The 24960-nt window shown below is 33.8% G+C and overlaps 1 protein-coding gene across 2 annotated transcripts in view; it reads left to right on the forward strand.

The window, feature by feature from the left end:
• The window catches only part of LOC114081744 (ubiquitin-conjugating enzyme E2 E2), a 309382-nt gene that overhangs the window by 245639 nt on the left and 38783 nt on the right, over window positions 1-24960 (forward strand). For both annotated transcript variants that reach the window (XM_027923187.3, XM_027923188.3), the window contains exon 5: window positions 23265-23412. In XM_027923187.3, coding sequence (XP_027778988.1) covers window positions 23265-23412 — 148 coding nt within the window. The remainder of the gene's footprint in view (window positions 1-23264; window positions 23413-24960) is intronic.

Here is a 24960-nt window from a genome sequence, read left to right on the forward strand (position 1 = left end):
CATATGAGATTATTTTCCAACCAAGTTTTTGGTAGAGAAAAAAGAGGTGATATATAAAGAAGAAAGAATGTTAGAAGACATCTTGAGTAACTTTCTCTTTTTCAGTTTTGCTAAGGGTCCTCTTTCAACTGACAACTTTTTCTCCAGTGTTTCTGATTTACAGAGGCTGAGGTATTGAATCTGTGTTGAATAGTAGATACTGATTTCTGGATTTTTCCAGCCCTAAGTTACTGGAGAAGTCATTTTATGTTTAACAGATTATTTTCATACTTATGTCAAAACAGACATTCTTAGTACCATGAATGGGCTAAAGTAAGGCATTTTGTATGTAATAATATTACTTTTGATCTGTGCTCCTTTTTGATAAATCCTTAAAAAGTCATGCTATCCTTTAATGTATAAAATTCAAAACAAAAATGATGATTAAAAGTAGACCAAACTGTGTCATCATCTTCATGCTTTTAAAATAGTACACATCATCCTATATATGTGTGTAACCACCACCCAAAATTGAATTTTGTGTTTTCAAGACAAAGAATATCAGCTTTATTTGGCATAAATCAAATTCAGTATTTCTATCATCTAATAGGAAATCAGCCATTTGTTTGACAGAAAGCTGTTATATTTGTTAAGGATTCCTCTCTCCTTAGCTTTCTATAGTCTTGTGCACTTCACTAGTTTTAGAGGGCTCTTGTCTCCTCTGAAATGTTTATTGCCCAAGACAACTTAATCTGTTCAAGTTGGATCAACTCAGCCACCTATACTTTTTGTTATATAAGTTCTGGTAGAGGTCACGTATACTCAGCTTCTCCTATATATCTACCCACATATCCCTATATGAGTTCTTCTATAAAGGCAGGGACTTCAAACAAGTACTTTATTGTGGAATGTGACCTCACTCCAAATTATTACTGTTTATTTATGACAGTATTATTACTGTCAGCATGGAAAAGCCTAAATTCCTTTGCTAAGGATGTTCTTCAGGGATTTAGAACATATATGAACAAAAGAGTCTAGGGTGGGATATTCAGCTGTTTTGGAAAATGAGGCACTTGTTTGCAGTCAAGCCCAGGTAAAGATGGAGCTCACTTATCAAAGAGAAATGACTGTTCCAAGGAAAGAGCTACGTAAGTGATACTCTTGTCTTCAGTATCCCAAATACCAATGAGAAGTGATTGAACAGAAAATAGTGAAAGACTATGAATGTCAGAAAGTTTAAGGACAGTGAGGTGTTGTTGACCCAAATAGCCTTGTAAAGATAAAAACCTTCTGCAAGACTGAGCAAAAAAAAAACCCTCAAATCAGGCTCTTTCCCAAGTTATAAGAAAAGGCCCCTGAAGGAACCAGATCAAGACTTGGAATAGGCACCCTTTGTTGATTGTCTATAAATTTAAAGACAAATCAAAATTTTTATTGTCACCTTGAAAAATGGGATGGGGAAATAATATTATACATGTAAAAAAATTATAATGTTCTCCACTTTGTTTGAATGTATATATACTTGCTTAGATATCTATACCTGATGTTATTTTGTTTAATCCTAGATGGAGAGTGGGCAGGTCTGATTTCATTTTAAGACTACTTGCAGAATTTCAATTCCTTTTCAATAGGTAATCAAGATGCCTTGATTTTTTTTCCTGCTTTGATTTTTCCCCCTCTTAGAGTTGGAGCTAGATCTCTTGTTAAGGTAGCACCCCTTTTTAAAAAAAAGTTTAATGTTATGATAATTTTATTATTTATTTTTTAAAGTTTCATTTAATTTTAGTTTTTTCCCTATCTTATTTTTAATTTTTTTAATTGATTTTTTAAAAATAAATGACAGTGGAATGCATTACAATTCTTATTACACATATACAACACAGTTTTTCAAATCTCTGGTTGTATATAAAGTATGTTCACACCAATTCGTGTCTTCATACTTGTACTTGGTACCATCCTTTTGTAGACTTGCTCAGGCTGGTCCAAGGATAGTGAGGAAGAGAGAAAGGAATGTTCTCAGTTCCTAGTTGGCCAAGATCAGAGTCTATATGTAATCATGGCTTCTCATTGAAATAGAGAAAAGACCAAATGGGCTTTTGCACGGGTATTGTGCTAGTCTTGCCTTGTAAAAAATTAAGGAGAAACAAAGTCAAAAGGTAAAAATGATAAACAAAATGGATCTATGATTCATACAGATACAGACATTGTAAGCCATCAGGTAGGTATGTTTCTGTTATGGTACTAGTATGTTAGCAGAACCCTGCCAAAATTTCTTATAGGTTGGTTGCCTTATAAAATATCTAGTTTTAAGGCTAATTTGTAAATTAAAGGTTGTTTGAGCCCCTATTACTTTCTAGACATTTGATATGTAAAAATAAACAAGATATAGTCCCAGGAGCATGGAGATATGAACAATAATTAGGAGTTAATATAGTAGTTCAGGCCAGAAAAGAAGTAAGGCTAAGCTGTGAGGGTAAAAATAAGGGCAATAATACGTGAATTCTTTTTAGATTCCTATATTAAATAAATACGTATTTATTTATTATTTATATATCACTCCAAATACTAAATACACAGAAGTGAACAAGAGTTTGCCCCTTCTTGTATAGAGTTTACATTCAAAACACAATACAACAGGATACTCTCAACTTTGACACAATGAAATTTTGATAATTATGTGTTATAGAGGACTATCCTTTGCAGTGTAGAATACATAGCAGAGTCCCTGGCTTTGACTCCACTAGATACCGGTTGCAGTCTCCCCTTCCCTCTTGTGACCCAAGTATATCTAGACACTGTCACATATCATCCATATCAGTCCATATAGCAACTGATTTGAGACATGTATGAGGATTTTCTGATCTAAATTACAAGATGGGGTCATGTTAACCTATGAGGAACTTGAAGGATCTGAGTGAGATATTATTTATAGGTCTGGAGTTCAAGTGAGTAATTTGAGTTAGTAGATACAGATAGGAGTTAAGACCTTAGAATAAGTTTCCTCAGAGAAATTTACAATTTTTAATCGAAACTGAGTTCTTGAATCTTTAAATCCCAGAATCGTGTTTCCCAGAGGATAAAAGTAATCATTGAAAAGACTAAAAAGTGTCATTTTTTTTCATTATATTCTCAGAATTTGGAAATTGAAAAGTTATTTTTCATATAAAGTATTTAGAGCTAGAAAGCTTACACAATAATACCTCACAAATTATCATGTTCTTCTTATGCAAAGAAAACAAACTTACTTATTGTTAATTAATCATGAAAGCATGAACAATGAAACCAAATAATCCCTTCAAATACCTAAATCAGGCCTAAAATAGGCCTGTAAGGCCTGTAAGTAAAGTGAACTTCTTCAGGGGCAAACTAAAATGACTTCTTTCAAGCTCTCCTTGAACCTTCTGACTTTACAAGAAACTAAGATTTATAGATATTAAGTAATGTGATTAGATCTAATAACTAATAGGTACTTAGTTCAGGATTAGAATGCCTGGCCTCCTGATTTGCTACCCAGCAACCCCTCTTTTCACATCCGACTAAGCTGTGAGATGGTCTTGCTAACCACATAGTAACTCAGTTTATTGTCAGCAGCTATGCTTTAGATTACCCCTTGCTTCTTTTTCTGTAGAGAAATAAAACAAGTCTGTTTTGCCCCTGTTCTTATGAAGTTTTTTATTTTGGTATGTATGTACCAAATTATAAGTTGTATCCATACAGTATATTGTATGTTTATGTTTTCCCCTATATTTTTCCACTGATTTATTTAAAACTATAGATTATATAAAACACTAGTTTGTGCAACAAGGAAATAATACATGAAGCAATATGTTTAGTTTAAGTTATTTTGAGTTATTTTCATCTACAATTTTTCTCTCAACCTTCCTTTCTTTCTTAAAAACATCCTTTTTTAATTATTTACTTTTAAGATCAGACTATTTCGTTTTTAAAAATAGTTTTAAATAAGTAATATATGTATGCAAAAAGTTCAATAGCACAAAAGGTACAATAAAATTAAGCCTTTTTCCCCATTTGCTCAGCATTCCCATTGCCTTCCCATACAGTGTTTCCCTACATTTTCATGCTTGCCATAGTGAAGATTGTCCCATATATGTAAATCCTCATTGTGATGTCATTATACTTCATTGAATGTACCATAATTTTAACATTTATCCTGTGGTAAACATAGATTATTTCTAGTCTTTCCCATCCTTTATAATGTTTCACTGAGTATAAATACTGGGTTTTTTGCGGACTTGTGCAAAAACTGTGTAGGATAACTTCCTAGAATAGGAATTGCTGGACTGCTCTCCAAAATATTATACCAAATTATACTCCCAACTTAGAGACCCTGGCTTTTCTCTATATCCTTATCAATGCTATGTTGCATAAATATTTGACCTTTACTAATCCAATAGAGAGGAATAGAAGTGTAATTATAATTGGATGTCTCTTATTGAAAAGAAATCTTTGCATAATGGTGCATGCCTATAATCCTAGCAGCTCAGAAGGCTGAGGGAGGAGAATTGCAAGTTTAAGGCCAGCCTCAGCAACTTAGCAGGCACTAAGTAACTGAGATCCTTTCTCAAAATAAAAAATAAACCTTATTATTGATACCAGTGTTCTAGGCCCCTTTTTACACTCTACAAACTTGTAACTTAAATGACACTAAACTCTTTGGGACTTGGTATTTTCATCATAGAAGAGAAGGTTTAATAATCTCTAAGACTGCTTTCATCTTCAACTGTTAGTGATTTGCCACTGCCCTGCCTAAAACTTTGTAGTGGCTTCCTGTTGCACATAGAATAAAACCCAAACTTCTTTCCTTGGCTAAAGGGCCTACATGATCTTTCCATGTGCCTCACCACAGTACAGCTATCCTAGGCCTCCTTTTTGTTCTTTAGAACCTTTGGATTTGCTGACCCATTTGCCTTGAATATGTTTAATCTAGTTCTTCAAGTCTTCGTCTTCATTGTTATCTCCTTCGAGTTACCTTGCTTGACCAGTTTATACAAATATGTGGTTGATTTTCTTTATCTCCCTAAATACACTAGACTCTAAGCTCAGTGAGAACAAACACCTTGTCTATCTTATAGTGCTTGGCAGATAGTAGGATCCATGACACAAATGAATATTCATTTTACCTGTCATGTCTTTGACATTTCTGAAATGTTTTGTTCTCTTGGTTTGCAGGACTGAATTGTTCAGTAAATATGTATGTGTTGTTCTCTTCCTCCCGCAAAATTAGATACGCCTAGAAGGCAGGGGCTTTTTTTTCTCTTCTATGATGAAAATACCAAGTCCCAGCTTCTTTCATAAGAGCATTCAGCAGATGCAATAGAAAGTAATGCATTTTATTTTAAAGCAGTGAAACTAGTACAATTTATCTTAAAATTCTTAGAATTAAACATATAGATATTGGCATGAAACTTGTTGTCTGGCTCAACAACAAATTAATTAATCCACACTAAAGAAAAATTGAGGGTCTGAAGTTGTAGCTCAGTGGTAAAGCACTTGCCTCATACATATGAGGCACTGGGTTCTATTTCTAGCACCACATATAAATAAGCAAATAAAAGTACATCAACAACTAAAAATATTTTTTAAAAAAGAAAGAAAAATTCTATTTTATTTCAGTCTTGCAAAAAAATTGGTATTCTTGATTTTAAAAAGTATCTAGGCTATATTTTACGAAGACCATCTGTTGACACAAATTAGAAGCAAATAATTGGTATTCTTAAATACAGGTTTAAATAGAGCTCAGTACATGGACCAAATTTTGAAAAGCAAGATAATATCACCAAATCAAGTACCTTTTCTTGTGAATGTTTCTCTTTCACTATGAACATACTCATTTTTATGTAGTTTTTATAGCTTCAAATTTTGAAGTCAATCATGAAAGCCAAATTAACGTGTATGCTTATGTTCAAAGCCAAACTTAGATAAAGTAGGCAAACAGTTGTCTTTGCTGTCACTTTGTCATGCTGTATAGCTGTTACTTCTTACCTTTATTTAAATGGAAAATTGCTGTGGGGAGGGATCGTGTACAGTAGAATGGACAAAGAAAAATGTGGGAGAATATGCGATACATATGAATCTCACATAGGAGTACTAGTGAATGTAAATGTATAAATTCATTTATAAGTTCAAAAATGGGAAAAACTAATATATAGAAGTGGAAGTCAGAACATGGTTACATTTTGGGGAGATGGTTATGACTGGAAAAAGGCATAGGGAGGTTCTGGGTACTGACCATATTCTACATGTTGTTCTAAGCAGTGATTACTTGGGTGAGTTAACTTCATTAAAAAACTGAATGATTTGTGTATTTTATGTATGTTATGTTTCAGTTTTTCAGTAGTCTTTATTTAAAAATCCCTATTATCTTAAATTTAGCTAAGGTCTTTTTCATCTTGTGAAAATTAACTGCCTTGAACCTAAATGTCTCTCTTTTTTTCTGTTAAATTTGTGTTATTTGTTTTATCTTATACTTTAACATATTTAGATCTTTTGATTCTTCACTTTTGGTCAATGCATTGACTATCCAGCTTCGTGTCATCCATACATTTAGTAAGCAGATCTTTTATGTCTCTACTTAAAAAGAACTAATCACTAATCGTCCCACCTTCGCACTGCTTTGTGCTAACTTAATTTACATGGTGTATGCTTTGAATGTCCCCACCAAAACTCATGCTGACATTTAATACCCATTGTGAGATATTAAGAGAGTAGAAACTTAATCCAACTGTGGCATTTGGTGGTAGGACCTTTGAGAGATAATTAAGGTTAAACAAGGTCATGAAAATGAAGAATTAATCCAACAGTCCTGTGACTTTGGAGACAAGGAAGAAAGACCTGAGCTAGAGTGATCTGTCTTGCCATGTGATATCCTGTGCTACCTTGTGATTTTGCAGAAAGCTGCCACCAGAAAAAAGAGTCATCAGATATAGCCCTTTACTCTTTCACCCTCTAGAACCATCATCAAGATAACTTTTTTATAAAATTTTCAGTCTCAGGTATTTTGTTACAGTAATAGAAAATAGACTAAGACATTTAGTCATTCAGCCAGACCTGCTAAAATTTGCTGCTGAGCATAATCTATTTCTGTCAAACTGAGTTATCATTCAACATGGAATTTTCTGTCACCTATGAGGATATGCTCAAAGTGAAGCTTGCAACAATCCAATTTGCTTTTGGACCCTACTGTTTGCAATCTCCTTGGTTATGAATAATACTTCCCCACATACATAAAACTTGAATTTATGATTGCCAAGGTGGTTCTTTTGTTTTGACACTAGGCCAGTACCATTGACAATAATAAAGAAAGAAAGCTTTTGAGAACTTTATTGTGTGTATGCCTGACCACAAAAGGAAGAAGCTGTTAGTGGGCATAAACACAGATGGTGTGATTACCTCAAATTGGTTGGCATAGAACCAGCATTCAAAGAGTCTGCATGTGACCCTCAGTTTTTAAGTCAATGATATGACTTAGTTTTTTGAAAGACTTTTTTTAAAGGAACTCATTATTGACTGTGCGGAGTTCAGATGTGCTATGTCTGCTTTATTTCCCTAATCTGCAATTTTAATAAGCTGTATTGAAAAGGAAATGGAATTCCATGGTACAATTTGTTTTTTGTGTATCTGTGCTTAATCTTGTTGATCACAGCACATTTTTGAGGTACGAACTAGTAATCTGCTGAGTAATCCATTCTAGAATTTTGTTTAAAATTGTATCAATTTTCTTATTGACAAACAAGATAGAATTTAATATAATTGAGTTGCATAGAATTGAAAAAACAACTGCATTCGCTTTGCCATCTTTTAACATTTTACTGTCATCTACTCCAACTAGTGATTTTGTCTTTGTCACATTCTCGCTTGAAAAACAGCCCTTTTTTTCCCCCCTTGAGCATTTTTTTACCCTAAAACTCATTTCTGGAACTATACATAGGAAAGTAAAAACACCTATCCTAGAATAAAGGAAGAGACCCAACCTTAACCCTCATGGAACTTACAGAACCCTAACCCTTAATAGATTGTATGAAGCAGTAAGTACAGGCAAAATTCTTGGGAAAATATACATATAAATTAGGGTAATCACATTACTTGTAAAAGTATTCAAAAACATCATCTTAAAGCAGTACATAAAACTTGAATTTGTAAGATTCCTTCAACAAGATTACATTATCACTGTGGACACAATCTGCAAGACAAATTAGTAAAGGTGAGATACAGTTGAATCTTTCTCAGATATATTAGAGAACAAGGAAAACTTATAATACTCTGGGAATATAATCTTATACCAGCAATGTCTAAAGCCAAAAATATCTTGTTTCTCCACTAAACTTAGTATAAAGTAAGTAAATGAATATGATAAATTTGTTACCAGTGTTTGAGAAAACACTATTTCTGTATTAAGTCAGATTCTTAAAAATTATTTTAGTCCTGAAGCTGCAACTAAATGGTAGAGCACCTGCTTAGTATGTGTGAGGTCCTGTGTTCATTCCCAGCAACGCGCCCACGCACACACACATACACACACACACACACACACACAAGCACACACATAAATAAAGGTGGAAATGTAATAACAATTAATATTTTGATAAATGTTAGGTTTATTCTTGTATTCTCTTTCATGAGTTAGTTTTTATGGCAAATAAAGGATATAATTACTACCAGACCAAAAGTATTCCATCATGTGCCTGTAAAATAGTGATCCCTGTTTTAAGTGCATACCTGAAAAATGAATTTTAATCAGAGTTTTACCATATCCAAGAAAGAAAAGCCATGTATTTATTATAGTTGCAGGATAATTAATATATATGCTGGTATACATCATTGCCTTACTGTGAGGATATATTAGTTTTTACTATAAGCAGAAATTGATTCTTTGTCCTTTATTTCATCTGTCACTAAATAGTGAAGAAGAAAAAAACAAAAGACTTCTACAGGCTTTTGAAGAAAAGTAAATTCTTATAATGTCAGACTAATAGTATGAGAATCATCTTCTGGGGAAAGAGATGCATGGTTTGTTAGTCATGCTACCTAGATATCTCAGATTTTTTTTAATTCTTTGTATGATTTATTTGAATTAGACACAGTGTAGTAATATGTCCCATACTTGTAGAATTTCTATTTGTTCTGTTTTCTAATTTAAAAAATTTATGAAAGGTTCTTAACTCCAAAGATATAATTAATGTATAAGACTGTTATAATCTCTATTGAATAAAATGTTAATCACCAGACTGAAAATTGCCCTAAGTCAAAATTTAAATAGCAAAATGCATTTCCCCTTAGAAACTTTACACATCTGTCAATTGACACTCCCTAACCCTCAGTCCTCACAAAAGGTGCTATAAACCTAAGGGTTGGAAAAATCAGAAGTTATTAATGAGTTATCTCTCTTTTAAAATGTAAGTATCCTTTGTTTTTCCTGTTAATTTGTTTATTGAATAAACACATGTTGACATTCTGTTCTCCCTAGAGGGGATAAAAATATCAGTCATAATCTTGTCCTAAAGTTCTGATATAAATTCATTCCTTTTGTAAATAACATCTTTGCTAGCCTGTCTTAACAAAAATTCACATCTAAAATCCTTACTTAGCTATATACACAGCTATCGGTTTTGTAAAATGAAGTCAGCACTATTTATAAAAAAGCTACATATGGTGCAATTGTTTGCTTTCAAAAGGTAATATTTGTTGTTATACTGCAGCAGCCAATTTTCTGCAATACAAAGATGAATGTTGCAAATTATAGGGAAAGGAAAAAAGCAGTCTAGAGTGTTTATTTAGTATACTACCTCAGATTTTTTTTTTTTTAGGGATTAGAGATTCAGGCAACAGTAGTAGTACATTAGATAATGAGGTTGTATTTTTTTTTCCATACAGTTCTGAATCATTACTATTTCACTTCTTACCTCCATTCTTTTCCCTCTTGTTTCTATCAGCTACATTTCCACACAATCTTAGGGAAAATTAACCTAATTTTTTAGAGCTGTTGTCTTACAAAAGATACTGGGGGGAGGGAATTTTACACCCAAAAGCACCCCTGGGATATGAATGAAGCAAGATAACCTAGAAAGTAGAGACAGACTAGAGGAATAATTTCAGAAATGACAGTGATAACAGAGATTAGCCTGTGTACGAGTGTAGAATATGAAAGGGACAAAAGTGGAGGAAAGAGATTGCCTGGAAAAAAGATTAATTAGGCATGAACATATAAGTTGAAAACATACTCCCATAGTTATTATTAGATAAAAAATAAAGATGTCCCTCACAATACTGAACAAACAAGTAATTCTACCTATGTGGCAGAAAGATACTTTAGTGATAGTCCTTGAGTTCTTGATATGAATTAAAGTCTCCCTTTTATTGGGGGAGTGCAAAGAGGGAAACATATCCATCTTCATAATGATATTTTGGGCAATAGCCTCAGAATGCTTACCTTTACATATTTGCTGTCTTCTTAACAGGTCAAATCGAGGAGATAATGAAGGCCATGACCAAAATTAGTTTTTCAGAGGGGCTGGGGATATAGCTCAGTTGGTAGAGTGCTTGCCTCACATACACAAGGCCCTGGGTTCAATCCCCAGGCCTGTGCACTCCCCACCCCAGCCCACCCCAAACAAATTCGTTTTTCAGTCAATTCTGTTTGCTCTTTGCCTGCAATGCCTGGTTCCTTCATTTCTCCATATGTGCTTCACACTATGGGTTGAATTGCCTTTCTTTTCTCCATTTCTCTCCTCTCCCCACCCCCCCCCCCCCTTTACATTCTGTATTTATTTTTCTCTTGGTTTGGTCAGCTTTTAAGACAATATAGACAGAAAGTTTCCATGGTATTGATTTTATAAATGCCATTTTGTGAATTTAGATGTCACCACAAAGGATTTACTCTACAAGAAGTTAAGGAACATTATATAACAATCATATTTCAAATTCCTAAAATATCCTTTTATTATAGCACTCTCCTGATCAAAAAATATAGGATTTGAGACCTTAGTTGAGCATTCATTCAGTATTCATCCCTCATTCTTCCAATCAGACTGCAATATTTTCTAAATATTTCTGAGAAAACCAACATTTTCATGCCAGGTTTTTGTAGAGGGTTTTGGTACATCTGTAATCAGTACAATCTCAAATAGAATTAATTAGCTTAGAGAAATAAATGTGCTTTCTTCTGCTTTACCAAGTTTTTTAAATTAGTGTATCCCTTTATTGAAAAGACTGATACAGTATCATTATTTCTAGTTTAAAATTAATTCAGATTATCACACAGTATTAGTCATGCCTATAAAACAAACTAAAAGCATTCAAATATTAATAAAAGTTTAAAATATCCTTTTTATTTTCATGTAAGCTACCTGGTTAGCTATCCATTTTACTGTACAGTATCATGAGTATCAGGTCAGTTCGTTAACCAGCATTCACTAGTATATTCTAAATGCTGAGATTTAGATTGTTCAAAAATTGGACAAATGTGATTAGTAACAGTTTTCAAGTTATGTTAAAATAATTCTCTCTTTTTATTGACTTCACTTTTCTTATCCTCCATAATCTCACAAAGATTATAGGTTATTTGGAATAAGAACAGTAATAGCAATGGTGGTTGTTATTGAACATTTCTTCTCTTTGCTGAACACTTAACATACATTCTCATTTTATCAGAACTCAATCTAAGAAAGCTGTTGAACACCTTCATTAATAGGTTTGCTATCTAAACTGTTGACACCTAGAATGCATAAAATTTGCTTTTTTTTCCCCCAAAAAAAGTTTGGGATGTGAATTTTCTTGTATGTTTGTTTTCATTTTCCTTCCTCTTATAACTTCTTTAGTTATTATTGGAATTGACTTAATTCTAAGCAAGCATTTTAATTCCTCTGAACCCATGGGCTCAGTTACTTTATCTGTTAAATGGAAGTAATAATTACACCACTTCACAGGGTGACTATGAAGATTAAACTGTGTAAAAAATGCATAGTCAGAACAGTTTCTAACACATAAACATAGCATAATGGTTTTTTTTAATTTTTATTATTTTTGGTTACAACTTTCTGTGATATACATATAAAATATTTTAAAAGATCATTGAATAAGCATAAGGAAGAACTATGATTATCCTCTCTAGTATGCATGCAAAGTTTGGAAACTTTTATGTTACTTAAGGAGGAGTATCACTTTCAAAGAATGTCTCTATTGTGTGTTATATAGATTAACCAAGAAAGTAGGCATCAGCCAATTCTTTAATTGCTATAAATTTACTGTATCATTAACAGAATTAGTTGCTGCAGTCTGGCTGGGCACAATTCAGGAGCCACTTGTCAAAAGAAACGAACTTTATTTTTAGAACATACACCACACCACATAGCTCCTCAGGAAAAAACCCTCAGAGCCCAACTGCCACCACCGGCTTCCCACAAGCCTCTCCACCTCCCCCACTCCTCCTGCTCTTGAGGCTGATTGGCTGGGTCGAGTGAGGGGAGCCAAAAAAAGTCCCCCAATGAGCAACTCCGTGGTCTGAAAGGGCAGGGAAACAGCCCAATGAGCATCACCGCAGAGGAGCCAATCAGTTGGCAGCTAGAAGTTTGCTGGGGCCGCTGTGAGCCAATCATCAGCTGGCAGCTGGAAATTTGCTGGGGCCCCTTGGGCTGTGGCTCTCAACAATTAGTCATTGTTTTTAGGTCATTCTAAAATATATTTTACTTCTATACTGTTGTGGGTGATATGAAAAAACAAACTGTCACTTCTAGCTAGTTGTTACAGGCACCTCATATTGTGTTGTGTATGTATTGGATTACTAATGTCTTAAGATAAATAACTGCCACTTTATGTGTTTACACATATGAAGTTTATTTCTTTCCATAAAGATGAAGGAAGTTCATGTATTTCATTTACATTTAGTATATCTACAGATACATTATATCTTACAGAATTGCTTTGGATAGTGTAAGACCTATAAATAAGGAAGCAAGTAAAATTTTAAAAGGGTTTATGTCACTGTCTTTAAGAACAAATGTCTTATGGTCAGTCAGTCATTTATTATATAAACATGGAATCCATTAAGTATCTCAGCTAATGTGCTTCCTAATTGTTATGTAAGAGACACTTTCACACTTAAAAAGCTGAAATGACTTGTCTTATTTAAGAGAGGTAAGGTCATTGGACATGTGTTGACTTCTCTATACAGTATTAATTAATAAATGTTGGATTAAGATTAAGAAAAGTTTGTGGAAAAATTAAGAAAGCTTTATATTCTAATTTTGATGCACATATTATTATATATGCTTAATGAATTAAAATTCTGGAAATGTTTACATGATTCTTTGTGTACCTGTTTAAGTTCAGATACCTGGTCACCTTCATTTTTCACCTCAGTTGTTTGGGATTCTGAATTTTTTTAATCCCATATGATTGTTACAGTAAAATTTGTCACATACCATAACAACTTATTTGTAGAAAACTCATAGACAGGTTTTTTTTTTTTAACTCCTTAACTATAAAGGACTGGGGATGTAGCTCAGGGGTAAAGTGCCCCTGGGTTCACTAAGAACTTCTTTAAATTTCTGATATCTAACTCCAATCCAACAGATTAAGGAATGATATTCCCATTATGCATACTAAATAGGCGTTGATTGAACTGGTTGTAGGCTGTTGTATGTTTGCCACATACAAAGAAAGATTCTTAAAAATTTAAATGTGCTACAAAGGTCTTTTATTTATTTTTTATTTTTGTAGTGCTGGAGATTGAACTCAGGATTTTGTGCAAGCTGGGCAAGTGCTCTACCTCTCTACATCCCCAACCTTTTTTTTTTTTTTTTTTTGAAATGAGGATCTCACCATACTGCTCACACTGGTCTTGAATTCCTGGCTCAGATGATCAGATCCTCTTGCCACGGTGCCTCAGTAGCTGGGACTATAAGTGTGCACCACTGCCACTAGCTGAAAGTCTTTTTATTTTTAATCATTTTAATTGTTTTATTTGAAAGTTTGAAGAAAAAAAAAAGCTCTCTCTTGCATCATGTACTAACATGCAGCATGCAGCATTCACAGCTGACTAGGTATCATTTTTGTGTATTAATGTTTATAAGGGATGATTGATTTTAATTTCTTACTGCCAGTTATTCAAGAGCCAAATATATTTTAATTATTTTGGTAGGAAATAGATAAGAGTGTTTTGTTCTGCTGAGTATATTTCTTACATATGCATTTTTTTTTTTTTTTGAGATTTGTGAGTCTCTTCACTAATAATAGATTATCCAGTTTTTATTATGTCACTAATACTGAAAACTAATCTTGGGGCTTAGCACTTGCCTAGCATACATGTGGCCCTGGGTTCAGGCCCCAGTACCACAAAACAAAACAAAACTCAGGGTGTGGAAGTTATTGATATAGTGCTCTTAAATCAATTTTGAGAAAAGAGCATTTGAAACCTCAAGGATGGGTGATTCTAACATTTTTTAGATGTGTACTGTCAAACTGTTCAAATACACTACAATTCACAGTGGTTCTAAGGCAGAGATCCATTTGAATGATATTACCTGCCTTGCTATTTTAGGACCTTTGTTATGTGATCCACTGATTCATGGAACATATTCCAAATACTTCTTTTTTGGGGTCTCCATGGAAAAGTATTTTAAGAAGAATGTGTTTCTTATTTCTCAGTGATCTTTCCTCAATAAAATCACAGTACCATTTATTAATCTCCTGATTTTAAAACAAAATTTTTAATGGAAAGCTATATGTAAACCAGAGGCTATCATTGAACAATGATATTTAGGTTGGAGGTATGGCTCAGTGATCAAGAGCTTGCCTAGTATGTGTAAGGCCCTAGGTTCAATCCTCAGTACTGCAGATATAGTTATATTTTTAAATGGTTATTTTGCAGGGGGTTACTGGAGATTGAACTCAGGGTACTCAACCACTAAGCCACATCCCCAGCCCTTTTTTGACAGGGTCTCACTGAGTTGCTTAGTGCCTCACTGTTGCTGAGGTTGGCTTTGTTGAGGTCCTCCTGCCTCAGCCTCCCAAGCCATTGGGATTACAGGTATGTGCCACTGCACCCTAATAAATGGTTATTTTTAACATCATTATCAGAACTAGTTTTCACCTTGGAAATGTATGTTTACTTTAAAACATTTTTCTAAATTATGTATAGAATCAGTTTGTTGAAAAAAGTTTTATTAAAGTATTTTCATCTCTGTACTAAACTAAAACTCTACGTGATCTCTGTCTCCTTACAAAACTACTTTTTATCTGTATATGAAGTGTTGTCTACAACCTTAAGCAAGGGTGTTCATAAAGAGAACATATTTAAAAATCAGGTAATATGATTAGTGTATGAACACATTCATCCTCAAATAATCTTGTACTTAGAGGAGGTGAAGAGGGTGGAGGGGGGGCAGAGGATTGATTGGATACCTGCTGAGTACCAGGCATAGTATGAGAATTGTGTGCTTCAGTCTTCACAGCCATTAGGTGGAAAGCTGTTACTTTCCCCTGTTCACAGATAAGGAAAATGAACTTCCAAGATGCTAAATGATTCATCTAAAATCAAGGATGCCAACTCAAGTCCAGTTGACTCCCAATCCCAGGTACTCTTTCCAGAATCCAAGTCTTGGAACTAAAGTGGGTCTTAAAATTAATCTAGTTTAAGTCTCTTATTTTATTAGGAGATAGAGTCTTGGAGTAGAAAAGTGACTCATCTAAGATTAGTCACTATTTATTCTTTTTTGCTATAGGTAACATAAAGAATTGCTAGCTGTTTTACTATTAATTAACTTATTTTATTTATGTGGTACTGGGGATTGGACCCAGAGGTGCTTTAACACTGACTTACATCCCCATCCTTTTTTTTTTTATTTTGAGATAGGGTCTCATTGAGGCTGGCCTCAAACTTCAGATCTTCTTGCCTCAGCTTCCTGTGTCACTGGGATTACAGCATGTGCACCACACCTGATTTCTAAAATAATTTTTAAGGAGGGGTAATTTTGTAAAGTAGAAAAATAGCACAGTTTCAATTTAAGGTGCTTTTTTAAATAATGAAGCAACTAGTAAATATATATTCATGTTGTATTAATATCTATTGGTGCTGTAACAAACTACCACAGACTTGGTAGCTTTAAACAATATGAATTTATTATCTTATAGGTCTGAAAGTCAGAAGACTAAAATCAGGATGTTAGTATGGCTGAGTTCTTTTGGTGGGCTTCAGGAAAAAATTCATTTTCTTGCTTTTTCCAGCTTCTAGAGGCCAAATGTATTCCTTGGCTCATGGCTTCTTCCTCACATCACTTATCACATCCCTATTACCGACTTTAATCCTCCTACCTGTCTTATAAGGACTTTTGTGATTATATTGGGCCAACCCAAATAATTCAAGAAAATCATTTAATCTCAAAATCCTGAATTTAATCATAAGTTCCTTTTACCATATGAGGTAACATTCACAGGTGCTAAGGATTCAAATGTGAACATTTGGAGGGAGGGGCATCATTCTGCCATTATATATATATATATGCATGTCTGGTGATTTTGTATATCACATGTAAATTAAAACCTTTCTTATCCAGAGTCATCTGGCAATTAGCCTGTCTAGATAAATAAGTTTTCTATATTTCCATATTGAAATCTTGTTTTTTAAAATTTCCTTATTTATAGAAAATGATTTTAAAAATTATCTCTTCCTTCTACTTAAGGAATAATGACTATTAAACTGTGCTTCAAATATAGCTATAAATGCAAATGTGGGTGGAGATTATTTGATACATAGAACTCAGTGGATAAAACTCCTATAAAACTGGAATTTGCTTTGCAGGCTTTTTTTCCTTTTCTTTTCTTTTTTATTATTTGCTTCTTTGTGAGGAATATAAAGTGAAGGAGGTACAACTGCTCAGTCTGCCATGCAAGATAATGTGATGGGCTTTCTGGTAAATTGAGTCAGAGATCAGAGCAGTCTTGATGTGTGGCGGGGAGTGCTTTCTTAGACTCTAAAATTCTCTTTCTGCGAGTTGCAAATCCTTTGCTGTTTATCTGTATTCAAAACAGCATTTCTGATTTCTAAGTGACTAGTGTCTAACTACTGCAAACAGTCACTTATCAGTTTGCATGTATTTTCTCTCATTTCCTGTAGGTTTGTTGCTACGGTCTGAAAGAGAATGCTGGCTGTTTCAAAAGCTTTTATGAGTGAGTTTGCCTTGATTGTGGAATATGACGAATCCCACATTGTATGTATGTTATGTATTTTGCAATACTGGGGATTGAACCAGGGCCTCACTCATGCAAGGCAAGAGATTTGTTTATATTGGAGTTTATGGCACATATTGAGTACCTACTAAATATTTACTATATTATCAGTTTAATTTTTATGAAATTTCTGGTGAAATAATAATCTGTAGGAAAATTTGATAAAGTAGCATAGGGCCGAAAAATGTTCAAAATATTTTCTGCTTCCTCAGATAGTCTCCCCAGTTTTCCAGCTTTTGCTGTTAAATTGTACTCTTTTATCTAAAAACTATGTTACAACCCTTCAGGGATGTACTTGTCTGTTTGAGCACTAACCTATGGTAGATTCACATTTGCTCCACAAACAGTGGGCTCTTTCTGTATGGGCACTGCACTGGACATCAGTAGAAAGAAAATACTTTTATGACTAAATCACAGTGTCATGAGGAGGTCCCATGGCAAGTGTGATGGTAGAAGTAGTAGTATGATGAAGGAACCCTGAAGAGGTGTAGCCTATTACAGTAGGTAAATATATTTTTTAAAACTCTGGGATCATGAATTTTTCCACCTTTGAAAGATAGTTACGGGAATCTAAAGCATTAGAACGTGTAGGAACAGTCCATGTGCCTATTAGTTATTAATTCAATAACACCTATCAGAATAGAAATTGACCAACTTCACCAAAGCAGATCCTTTTCTTTAGCATTATAAAACATTCAAGTATAAAACACTCTGTATCCAAAACATTCACAGAATTATTTGCAAACTCATGCTTATTATTTTTTGTCCAGCTATTCCTGTTTCCATGTTTATGAAATGTCCCCACTTTTAAAACACTACTAAGTAGAGTCAACACTTAAAAAAGGAAAGGAAGGGAAGGGAAGGGAGGAGAAAGGAAAAGGGAAGAAAGGAAGGGAATCTTTAATTAGAAAATGGGAAAAGACAGGTCAAACCACAGAGTTTAGCCAGATAGCACATAAAGCACATGAAAAGCTGTTCGGTATTGTTAGCAGTTGGGGAAATGGCAAATTAAATCCACAGTGAGGAATCACTGTATCCTATCAGAATGGCTAGAATAAAATGTGGCAGTACGGCATATGCTGGCAAGGATGCAGAGAAATTGGATCATATTGATAATGGTAGTATAAAATGATTTAGTCACTCTGGGAAAAGGTATGACAGTTTCTTATAAAACTAAATATGAGCTTTCCATATGACCCAGCAGTTACATACACTCTTGAGCATTTATTCAAGAGGCATAAAAAACCTAGGTTCATGCAAAAACACAGAAATGCTCATTGCAGCTTTATTTTTGATAAAAACTGGAAATCATCCTGTAGTATTGCAATTTCTAAAGAGAAATATACGGATGCGGTAAATTATTTAATCAATCATGCCTAGGTAATGAAGTCTGTATTATAAACCCTAAAATACACCCAGCAACTCTGGAGGCTGAGGCAGGAAGATCTCCAAGTTCAAAGCCAGCCTCAGCAACATAAAAGACCCTAGTAATTTCCTGTGTCTCAAAAAGGTAGGGGGTGGTGATGGGTAATATAGCTCAGTGGTTAGGTATCCCTGGGTTCAATCCCTGGTACCCAAAAAAAGAAGAAAATCTAAAATGTAGGGTTCAAGGAGCTTCTGACTTACTGACTTCCTGGAAGTCGGTGTACCCCAGGAGAGCACAGAAGCTCCACTCTCCCCTGTATTTTTACCCTGTATGTCTCTCCTGTCTTGCTTTTCATCCATATCCTTTGTAATATCCTTCATAACAAATCAGTAAAGCACTTATTTGTGTTCTATAAGATGCTGTAGCAAATGTTGGATCCAACAAGGGAGTCATGTAAACCCCATTTATAGGCAGTAGATCTGAAGTTCTGGAGGCCCAGAGTTGAGATTGGCATCTGAAACTGGAGGCAGTCTTGTTGAACAGTGCCTTTAATGTGTGGGATCCTACTCTGACTCAAACTCCAAGTTGATAGTTGTCAGAATTGAATTAACTCAGCTAGTGTCAGAAAATTTGTTGTTAGCGGTAAACTTTGCCCCGTATTTGGTCACAGAAGTGTTTTATGTTGAATGTGAGAGTAGGAAAAACAGTTTGGTTTTTCATATCTCATTGAAATGCAGATGTCCTTCAGTGGGTAAATGGTTAAACTGGTGCATCCATACCGGGGACTATTGGGCAATAAAAAGGAATAGATTATTGACAAAGAACAGTGGGTAGCTCTCAAGAGAATTATGCTGAGTAAAAGGAGCCAATTTCAAGGGTTACAAAATATAGAATTCTATTTCTAAAGCATTCTTGCAGTGTGCATTATAAAGATAAGAAACAGAGTTGTGGTTGGTTGCCAGGAATTAAAGAAGTAAGAAAAAATGATAATTGTGGCTATCAAAATGTAACACTATAAGGGTATTTTTGATGGAACTGTTCTGTATCTTGACACTATTGAGGGATCACACAAACACATAGTCAGGTAGCATAGAACTAAATAATCGTGTGCGTAAGTGTATACAAAACTGGTAAAATCTAGGAAATGTCAGTGGACTGTATTAATGTTGGTTTTCTGCACTATACTATATTTATACAAAATGTTGCTAATGAGGGCAGTCGAGTAAGGATATAGGTGTTTTCTCTGTATTAGTTCTTATAATGGTATCGTAATTATTCCAAAATTTTAAAAAAAAAAAAAACAGGCATAGAAGCTGAGTACTAGAACACTAACTTTTTGGATCAACAAAATTGTGTGCAAATTCTGGCTGTATCCCTTACCACCCTTGCCACCCTTGAGCCAGTTCTTTAACCTCTCTATGTCTCAGTTTCTTCATTTTTAAAAGTGGATACAATAAAACTTTACTCATGAAGTTATTTTAAGGATTAGCTCAATAAATAATATCTGATAGTTTTATATATATATATATATATATATATATATATATATATATATATATAGAAAAAGATAGACAGAGACAGACATTGATGGACCTTCATTTTATTTATTTATTTATTTGTTTCTTTGTTTATTTGTGTTTCTGGAAATCAAACCCAGGTCCTCACATGTGCTAGGTGAGTGCTCTACTACTGAGCCACAACCCCAGGCCTATCAGAGAGGTTTTTAAAATACTGTTACATAAATATAAACCTCTCATCGTTTATGTTGGATAATAAAAATATTTTTCTTTCTTTTAACACTTACAATAGGAAGCAGTCTGACCTCTCTGTGGAAGTTTTTTAATTATTAGGTATTTCCTTTTTCATTAAATTCTGTTCATGTCTTTATTTCTTCTTCCTTGAAGTTTACTGTTAACTCTTCTATTTTTCCAAGTTGTCTTTCTTCCTTTCCTAATATATACATTAGAAACTGTAGATAACCTCTTTTTTCTTGCTGTCTTGACTAAAGTCACAAATTTTGATATTGGCAACACAACATTTTCATTGTCAGTTGGCTATAAATCACTTATTTTTTTTTCTTGATCAAAGAATTATTTACAAATTGTTTTTCAGTTTCCACACATATCTGGGATCTTTTGTGTGTGGATTGATTACATTATGATCTTAATATCAATTAGTTGAAGTATCTTAATCTTTCTTTAAGGCTTATATGTATGAATATGTATTCTTTAATTGTTGAATGTAGGTTTTATCTACACTCAGTCCCTTGATTTTGCTTATTTGCTTGTTCAAGTCTTCAGATCCTTCATACTTTTTGATCTAGTTGACCTACTAGTTACTGTAGTGAAAATGTTCCTCTGTGATTGAAGATATGTTATTTTCTCTTTATAATTCTGCCAGTTTTTGCTTTGTATATTTTGGGATATATTGTAAAGTGCAACAGATTCCTGATAAATGGTTCAACTTATTATCATTTAGTGACTCTCTATTCCTAAAGGTACTATTTGCCTTAAACATATATTTGTAGTCATTTAAACTCTTTTTAGTTAGTGGTTTTCCTATTATGTTTGTCCATGGTTTTCAATTCTTAGGGAAAGCTAGACATGTTGGCTCATGCCTTTAATCCCATCTAATTGGGAGGCTGAGGCAGGAAGATTGCAAGTTTGAGGCAATTCAGCAAGATCCCATCTCAAAAAAATAAATAAATAAATAAATCCAGGCACAGTGGTACATACCTGTAATCCCAGCATCTAGGGAGGCTAAGGCAAGAAAATTGCAAGTTCAAGCTCAGCCTCAGCAACTTAGCAAGCCTAAGCAACATAGCAAGACCCTGTGTCCAAAAAAAAAAAAAAAAAAGAGGCTGGGGATGTGGCTCAGTGGTTAAGCACTCCTGGGTTCAATCCCTGGTGCCTAAAAAGTAAAAACGTTAGGGAGACATTTTTTTCCCCAACCTAGAGCCCATGTTTTCTCTGACAAGTTTCTTTGCTGTCTCCATCCTTTACTTACTGAAAAACTGTATGTCCTAATTTGCATAAAGAATCTCAGTTCAAATCTCTTGCTACATACAGGCCTAAGATTTCAGGTTTTTCCTCCAAGAGGGCATCACAATGCAAACCTTCATTTTATTAAGATTGACTACCATCCTTCACTCTCTGCCTTTCTACCCCACACCCTACCAGCACTCAGCTGGTACTATAATTTTTGGCCCCTAGGGATTCCCCTGGCAGATTGAGCTATGCATTTTAAAGAATGTTGGTTATATTCTCTTCGATATTTCTAGCATTTGAGGTGTGTATCTGCGGGGAGATGTCAAGGTTATTTGGCCTGGCATGATGTCTTAAAGGCAGCTCTTTTTTTTGAGGATATAAAGAAATAAGTTTAATCCATTCACAAAAGTTAAAAATGATTAATACAAGAGAGAATTATACTATTTGCTAAAAGGATTATCAAAGTTATAGCCTTAAAGGCAGCTCTTGAGTCTTAATCTAGCCTGAGAATACTGCTGTGTTGTTCAACAACTGTTGATTTCTGAGATTTGACATCATATAAATTATATAAAATCCTGGTGTTTGGATGCTGGATTTCCTGGTGGGGTGTTAACACCTACAAGGATCTGTCATGTCTTTTGATTTGGGGTTGTTTGTTTGCTTGCTTGCTTGCTTGGTTTTCTTGGTCCATAACCATATTGAACTTAGGGTACTAGAAGACTGGTCTTTAGAACACCAAGATTTTTTTTTAATATTTCAACTTATCAATTTGATAAGTTGAAATATAATATTTATAATCATAATAGTAGTGAATAGCATAAAGTCTTGATGATGCTTATAAAAGGCTCAGATAGCCAAAAGTGGTTTAGACTATTTTCAGTTGAAATTATTTTTAAAGATGGTATAACATTCAAAATTATAAGGAAAGTATAGTGGTAATCTTGCTATCAAAAGTAGGCTATACTAATATTACATTCAAAGTATAGAGTTCAATAAGGAAAAGTTTGTAAATTATAACTATAACTACTATAGTAATTTAAGTAAAATAGTAAATTACAACTGTAACACATAGTTCTGTAATCTAGGCAATTATTTACATACATGTCCTAGTTCATGTTTTAAAGTCATGTTATTGAATAACATTTATTTTCATCGTATTAGTTATTCTCATGCTTTTTGGTGTTTGAGTGTTATAAATGTAAAAAATCCTTACTTCAGAATTCCTGCTTGAAGGAATGGATTTGTTCTTCCATGTTTATGAATAAACTCTTCTACTTTTACATGTTTATTATATTTTAGTAATAAAAACTTCTTCAGTGAAGAAATGTGAAATAATTTAATAATTTAATAAAATAATTGGAATCCAACAAAAGTTTTCTTTGAAATTTTTTGGAGGCTGGAGTTACATTTCACTTCATGAACATTCTTATAACTGCATCGAGTGTAAATTCATTCCTCAGAACATTACTTAAATAATAGGACTCTTCATCAGAAGTAGAATATCCTGATTTTGTTGCTGGCATTTTCTGTACCCTGGATGACAGATTATGAATGTTGATTTTTTTGTTTATTGATTGATTATTCTTGTGTGTATCTAAGGAAAATCAAGGTAGATTTTAACCAGTGTCTTGGACTATTTTGTTTAATAAAAGATGTTTCTACTTAAATAACAACTTTACATTTTCTTCTAGGTTACCTTCCGAACAAGAATCTATCACTGTAATATTAACAGCCAAGGTGTGATCTGTCTGGACATCCTGAAAGACAACTGGAGTCCAGCCCTAACCATCTCTAAAGTTCTTCTCTCCATCTGCTCACTTCTTACAGATTGCAACCCTGGTAAGAAACTTTACATTAGTATTGAATAGGCACTTTTCAAGACTTAAATACCCAACCTTGGAATTTGTTTACTGCTACTAATGCCACTACTTCTACTGTTATAGTCATTGATTTTAAGTTTACATAATATATAACTAATTTTCTTTAAGTTGAGTCTTCTCATTTTTCTTTTTAAGATCTATAATTGACCCAAAAGGAAAAAGGATAGTGTGATAAAAAGTAATGAAAAAAATCATTTTAGAGGAGAAAGTGCATTTAAAGAATGTATTAAATTCTTCTGACAAATAATAATAATAATTTAAATTAATAGTTTAATTAGATGCCTACCAAAAAATGTTAATTTGAGAAATGTGGGCTATTAAAATCTGATTACAACCAGGCAGTACCACACAGATGTGACCTTTTGGCATCTTAATAACCATGCATCCTGACAAGCTATTAGAATAAAAAAGCTGAATGATCCTAAACTAGGAAATACAACTTCCCAGGAAAACTGAAGAATTTACGTCAAGGTCTTTGTGGCTTACTGCTGTGCTTAACACTGAAAGTTTTTAGTCCTAGATGTGTAAGTATGTTGTCTTTGACTAATTTCTTCTAAATAAAATACAAACCAACCACTGATTTCTTTTTTTCTTTTTTTTTTTTTTTACATATTTGGTTTAATTTAAATTCAAAGTTGTTATAAGGTTTTGATTGATGTTCTCAATGGGAGCATGCTTTCTTGACTATTTAATTAGTAACTTTAATATTGCATGAAATCCTACTACCTTCCATGTTTATGAATAAACTCTTCTACTTTTACATGTTTATTATATTTTAGTAATAAAAACTTATTTAGTGAAGAAATGTGAAATAATTTAATAAAGTTGTAATGTATTTAAAATGTCAAAATTATAAATTGCTTTTAACACCAAAGGAAATTGTATAAGGTCATTATAAAATATTTTTTAAATTAATTCATACTTTACCCCCAGATAGTGAATTCGAATTGCTATACTGCATAGACTTTTTCCTCCCTCCCTCTCTCTCTCTCTCTCTCTCTCTCTCTCTCTCTCTCTCTCTCTCTCTCTCTCTCTCGGGGGAATACCAGGGATTGAATTCGGGGGCTCTCGACCACTGAACCACATTCCCAGCCCTATTTTCTATTTTATTAGAGACAGGGTCTCACTGAGCTGCTTAGCGCCTTGCTTTTTACTGAGGCTGGCTTTGAACTCACAATCCTCCTGTCTCAGCCTTTCAAACCACTGTGATTACAGGCATGCACAACCACGCCAGCCTATTTTTTTCTCTCAATCATATTATTCCTATTTCAGTCTCATTTGTCACTTTGATTGTGTATAACCTCATTTAGAGGTAATGTTGCAAGAAGGCAAAGGCTCTTTTACTTGTTACCGAGAGTCTTCTATGTGAGAATCTGTGAATTCTTACTTCAGAATTCCTGCTTGAAGGAATGGATTTGTTCTTCTAGTACTGTCTCTCTCAAAGATTATTGTTAAATATGTTAGTGGGTTTTTTTAAGGGTTTGGGAAGTTTAATTTTGTTTGGGGT

The sequence above is a fragment of the Marmota flaviventris genome, chromosome 1 (assembly GCF_047511675.1).
Source record: "Marmota flaviventris isolate mMarFla1 chromosome 1, mMarFla1.hap1, whole genome shotgun sequence".
NCBI classification, from domain to species: Eukaryota; Metazoa; Chordata; class Mammalia; order Rodentia; family Sciuridae; genus Marmota; species Marmota flaviventris.